This window comes from Notamacropus eugenii, chromosome 5, assembly GCF_028372415.1.
Source record: "Notamacropus eugenii isolate mMacEug1 chromosome 5, mMacEug1.pri_v2, whole genome shotgun sequence".
Classification (NCBI taxonomy): Eukaryota; Metazoa; Chordata; class Mammalia; order Diprotodontia; family Macropodidae; genus Notamacropus; species Notamacropus eugenii.
In genome coordinates, this window is record NC_092876.1 from 130755896 (window position 1) to 130760916 (window position 5021).

Genomic DNA, 5021 nt, shown 5'->3' on the forward strand with positions numbered 1-5021 from the left:
TTTTAGAAACTTTAAAGTGCTCCAGCACTTCCGCCGGCTCGCACTCGACGTTCATTCCAATAGCTAATTCTTCATCACTGAGGGAGTTCAGGGACTGGCAGCCTGCCACATTTCACGGGGATAGGGCACTCTCTGGTGAGGAAGGTCCCAGGCAGCGCTGGCTCTGGGCAGTCTGGGGGAGGGGGCGGTCCCCCAGCCAGCTGGGGTCAGAAGTTGGACTCGAACCCAGCTCTTGGGGGCTCTGCATCCGCTAGCCACGCTGACCTTCCTCTCCCACGCGACAGGACTCCTAAGAGGTCAGCATTCTAAAGGTGCTGGGATGCCCCATCTCCGGAAGTCCCCGCGCTGGGCGGGGCGGGCCGGGCCGTGGGCGTGGCTGTCGGGAGCCCCGCCCACTCCTCCTTGCTGGGCTCCCTTGAGCTTACGACCCGGAACCCGGAATCGGAACCAGGCCCGGGAGCCGGAGCCGGCCGCATGGGGCCGCGCGTGCTGCTGGTGCGCATGGGCCGGCTGCCCTACGCCGAGGCGCTGGGCCTGCAGGAGCGCTGGCTGCGGCGGCTGCAGGCGGCGCGGGGGCCCGGCGCCGAGGCGGGCGTGCTGCTGCTCGGGGAGCCCGCGGGGCCCGCCTACACGGCCGGCCTGCGGGGCGGGCTGGAGCCCGGCGAGGAGGCGCGGCTGCGGGCGCTGGGCGCCGACGTGCGGCGCACGGGCCGCGGCGGCCTAGCCACCTTCCACGGGCCCGGCCAGCTGCTGGCCCACCCGGTGCTGGACCTGCGGCCGCTGGGCCTCCGCCTGCGGACGCACGTGGCGGCGCTGGAGGCCTGCGCCGTGGGCCTGTGCCGCCGCCTGGGCCTCCCGGCCGCCCTGGCGCGGCCCCCGCCCTACACCGGTGTCTGGCTGGGCGACCGCAAAGTCTGTGCCATCGGTGGGTGACCGGGGAGGGAGAGGATTGTGCGGGGCCTGGGAGCCTGCGGGAGGAGGGACCCCCTGCCTGACACTGTCATTTTTACAGAGAAGGAAACTGAGGCCCGAAAAAGCGCAGTGGACTTCCCCAAGGTCCCTGCGGTCCAGAGCAGCAGAGAGCAGCAATTTGAACCCAGGTTGTTTTTTATACCGCACTGCACAGGGTCTGGGACCCGGGAACCTAGGGATCTTGGAGGCACTTTGGGGGTAAATCCTTAGGACTCTTGGAAAGAAGAGGCAGTGGGATACCCTAGGGGAGGGTGTGCAGGGCAGGCCGAGGGCAAGCCCAGGGACACTCGGGGTACTTGGCCGGGTCTGAAAGCCTTTGGCGGGGGGCCTGCCTGAGGCATCACCTTGGGATGATGTGCAAAAGTGATCAGAAGACTGAGGATCCAAAACCTCTTTCCAGATCGCCTCTGTTGTGAGTACTTAATTCTCACATTAATTTATTGCTAGAGAGCTGGCCTTTGACCCTGGAATACCTGTTTTCAGGTACCCCAGGTAACACTTGGGGCAGGTGGGTATCAAAGTTCATAGAGCACCAACCCTAGAGTCAGGAGGACCAGAGTTCAAATCTAGCCTCAGACACTTACTAGCTGCGTGACCTTGCACAAGTCACTTAACCCTGTTTGCCTCTGTTTCCTTATCTGTAAAATGAGCTGGAGAAGAAAATGGCCCACCACTCCAGTATCTTTGTCAAGAAAACCCTAAATGGGAATGTGGAGAGTTAGACACAGCTGAACCAACTGAACAATAACCGTAATGTGTAGAGGGTGATGACAGTTAATGATAACTAACATATCACTCGTAGGAGGTGCTAAGCATTGTACAGTAATTATCTCATTTGAAATGACTGAAAGGCACCCAGAAAGGTGACACATAACTAGTTTTGCTCTAGTTACAGAGCAGGTGCCAGTGCATTGGTAGGAGGAGTTTCTTCATCTGAGAGTTCCCTACACCAGTGAAACATCAGTAGTCCCTGTCCTTTTCACTTTGTAGAGACTGAGGCTGAAAGATTGAATGACTGGCCAGGACATAAGTGTCTTGGGGTAGAATCTGAACTCAGGATTTCACATCCATCACTCCATCCACTTTGTCAGGAGGCAGGATTTGACAGCTTGTTGGAGGAGTAGAGTAAGGGAAATAGTTGTAAACATTCCTTTTGTAAGACAGGTATTCAGAATTCTGGTCACATTTTCCCCCAGCACTGATGATATATAAAGGCGAGCCCCTAAGGACTAGTTAGCCTACGAAACACTTGAGCTGTAGCACTAATAGTATTGTCAGGAGCACGTATAGAGGAGTCAAGATCTGGACTTTAGCCCCCACTCATCATTGATGAGTTTTGTGACCTTGGACAAGTCAGATTCCCTCTCTGCCTCAGTTTCTTCTGCACTGAAATGGGTCGATCAAGTTTGAAATAAGAGATATATTTCACACTGCCCCACAGGAGTTGGGGGTCAGGAGTAGATACCATTAAGCACTTGGTAACTCTCTTCGTCTGTCCAGGAGAACCAGAAAGAGCCTTAGAACATGGGTTTCAGACCTGGAAACACTAGCCATACAGTTCTCTTCTCCACAGGGATGTTATGTCTGTGATTAACTTCCTGTGGCCCAGGAGAAGAAGATGGTCTCCTTTTCTCCTTCACCTCCTAATACACACATATACCTGAAACTGGGAGGGTTTACTAATATGGAGGATAACGGAATCTAAAAGCTTTCCATTGAGTGGAACTTCAGTCCAAAGGTAACAGAATAGAACTTAACAGAGATCAATGTAAAGTCTTGTGCTTGGGCTCAAAATATCAATTGCAAAGATATAAGATGTGCAAAGAGTGGCTCAATTGCCAATCATATGAAGAAGACCTGCGGATTTTAATAGTCTTCAAGCCTAGTAAGAGTTAACAAAAAGATGTAGCAACCCAAAGAGGCACAAGAATAGGGATTTGGTATCCAGGGTGAAGGGGGGCAATCAATGACCATTCTCCACCCTGATCAAATTCCAAATGGAGTATTTTCTGTTGTTCTTGGCATCACATTTTAGGAAGGAAGTTTACAAACTGAAGCAGGGTGACCAGGAAGGAACTAGAGGTCATGCTATACAAGGATTGGTTGAAGGAACTGTGGGTGTTTGCCCTGGAGAAGGGAAGGTGAGGGTCTCTATGTGTGGAAGGGATTTATTGTCCTCAGAAGACAGATCCATTGGCAGTGAGCTCAAGCTGAGGAAGGGCAGATTTCTGCTTCACACAAGGAAAACCTTCCTAAAAGCTAGAGCTATCCTAAAATGGGAGGGAGTGAATTTCCTGTCATTAGAAAAGTTGGATCATCCATTGTTGGGAGGCGGGGCATTTCTACATTGACTGGGGTATTAAACTAGATAACCTGAGTAGCCCTTAATGCAAGCTTGGATTCTCTGATTTCAGGGGTCCGATGTGGAAGGCACATCACATCCCATGGTCTGGCTGTGAACTGCTCCACAGATCTGACATGGTTTGAGCACATTGTACCCTGTGGCCTGGCGGGAATGGGAGTCACCTCCCTCAGTGAAGAACTCCAGAGGCAGGTCACTGTGGAAGAGGCCACAGACCCCTTTCTGGAAGCCTTTGAAGAGGCCTTCCAGTGCACATTGATGTTGCATGACGAGGATAGTGATTGACAGACCTTTTCCTGGGAACCCAGCATCAACTGAACTGCTAGCCAGCCCATGAAATGACCTGGGAATGGACAGAGATTATTTGTAATGAGCACTGGACTTGGGAGTCAGAAGGCCAAGATTCCGATCTGGGCACTGACATTTAACCAGCTTTATCACCTTCTTCTCTCCAGGCTTTAGTTTCCCCATGTGTCAAATGAGGAAAAGTCATATTTGCACTACCTACCTCACAAAGGCTGTTGTGAGGAAAGAGTTTTATTCTAGGGGAAGGAATTGAGAGAGATGGTTTCATATCCCTACTCTAACCCAATAGGCATGTCTGTGGGTTAGCTGCTTCATCGATGAGCCTTTGTTCCCTTGAATGAGGGTAATAACGGTTTTGCTACCTACCTCACCAGACTATTGTGAAGAAAGTGCTTTGTAAGTCTTAAAGGGCTATGAAAATGAGGTAATATATATTTAAAACCTTAATTAAAGCTATATAAAAGTGAGAGAGACTTTTATTTAATGACCTCATGCTGGCATATGTTACACTAATTAAGACAGAACATAAAGGGGAAGCTAGAAAGGAGGAAGGGTAGGTACCCCTCATACCCACTTGGGGTCAAGGTAGTTGGTGGGAAGATGGAGCAGTCCACAGAGTGAAGTGTTAAGTAAATGATTTAATTGATTAGAATAGTGGGAGAAAGCTGGAAGAGATCTTGGAAATCAAGTAGTCTTGGTCTCTCTTTTTACAGATGGGGAAACCTAAGTCCAGATAGATTGAGGGACTTTTCCAAGGATGCACAATTAGTCACTGGGAGATCTGGGACTTAGTAACAGATTCCCCAACTTCCAATTCAGGGATTTGTCTTTCCTATTTCTTAGCACCCACTTCAAGTATCCAATACAGGGCCTTCCTCTGTAGTTTGTTGGCTGAATGACGGTGAACTAAGGGCATATCCCCTGGGCTATCTATTCTTCATCTAAAGAGCTAGTACTATTCCTTTACTACACAGAGCTTATGTTACAGTGTAGCCAAGTAACTGGTTTCACCAAATCCTGAAATTGTAAGGGCCTTTGCAGGTCATCTAATCCTGCTCCCAATTCCAGGACTATTCAGGGTTGCTCATAATAACACCTTTGGTTCCTGTTTCTGGCTCAGTATTTGGTCTCTCCAACCCAGCAGCTTTCTCCTGTAAAATGAAGGGTTTAGATTAGATCTTTAAATTTCACTTCAGCTCCCAGTCTTTGTTTTTTAGTCACACTTGCCTCTGACATTCTGTGGTCCGTGCTCTAAGGGCCTTCAGGGCCTAGGGACTGAGTTTCATTGGCTCAGGGATTCACTTTTACCAGCTAAGGGATATAAAAAGCTGATCGGTACACTGAGGTAATTAAAGCAATTCAAATAAAAGTCATTATGATA

General features: G+C 50.3%; 1 protein-coding gene across 4 annotated transcripts; it reads left to right on the plus strand.

Annotated features, from left to right (window-relative positions):
* Positions 1–380: 380 nt before the first annotated feature.
* LIPT2 (lipoyl(octanoyl) transferase 2) lies at positions 381–4107 on the plus strand. Of its 4 annotated transcripts, none has more exons than XR_011967399.1 (4): positions 381–925; positions 1013–1100; positions 2546–2710; positions 3387–3483. XR_011967399.1 is itself a non-coding variant. In XM_072610858.1 (4 exons), the coding sequence occupies exons 1-4, from the start codon at positions 475–477 to the stop codon at positions 3429–3431; spliced, it is 690 nt and encodes a 229-aa protein (XP_072466959.1). In that variant the 5' UTR covers positions 381–474; the 3' UTR covers positions 3432–4107. The 4 variants fall into 4 exon arrangements, 2 of the variants coding, with proteins under 2 accessions (XP_072466959.1, XP_072466960.1); XR_011967400.1 differs by lacking the exon at positions 3387–3483 and adding an exon at positions 3008–3114; XM_072610858.1 differs by lacking the exon at positions 2546–2710 and adding an exon at positions 3008–3113 and having other exon boundaries at positions 3387–4107.
* The last annotated feature ends 914 nt before the right edge of the window (positions 4108–5021 follow it).

Bases quoted from the DNA above. Each gene is read 5' to 3' on its own strand.
- LIPT2 (XM_072610858.1), top strand. From the start codon at position 475: ATGGGGCCGCGCGTGCTGCTGGTGCGCATGGGCCGGCTGCCCTACGCC. The intron at 926-1,012 runs GTGGGTGACCGG...TCATTTTTACAG, and splicing joins CCGCAAAGTCTGTGCCATCG to AGAAGGAAACTGAGGCCCGA. The intron at 3,114-3,386 runs GTGAGGGTCTCT...CTCTGATTTCAG, and splicing joins TTTGCCCTGGAGAAGGGAAG to GGGTCCGATGTGGAAGGCAC.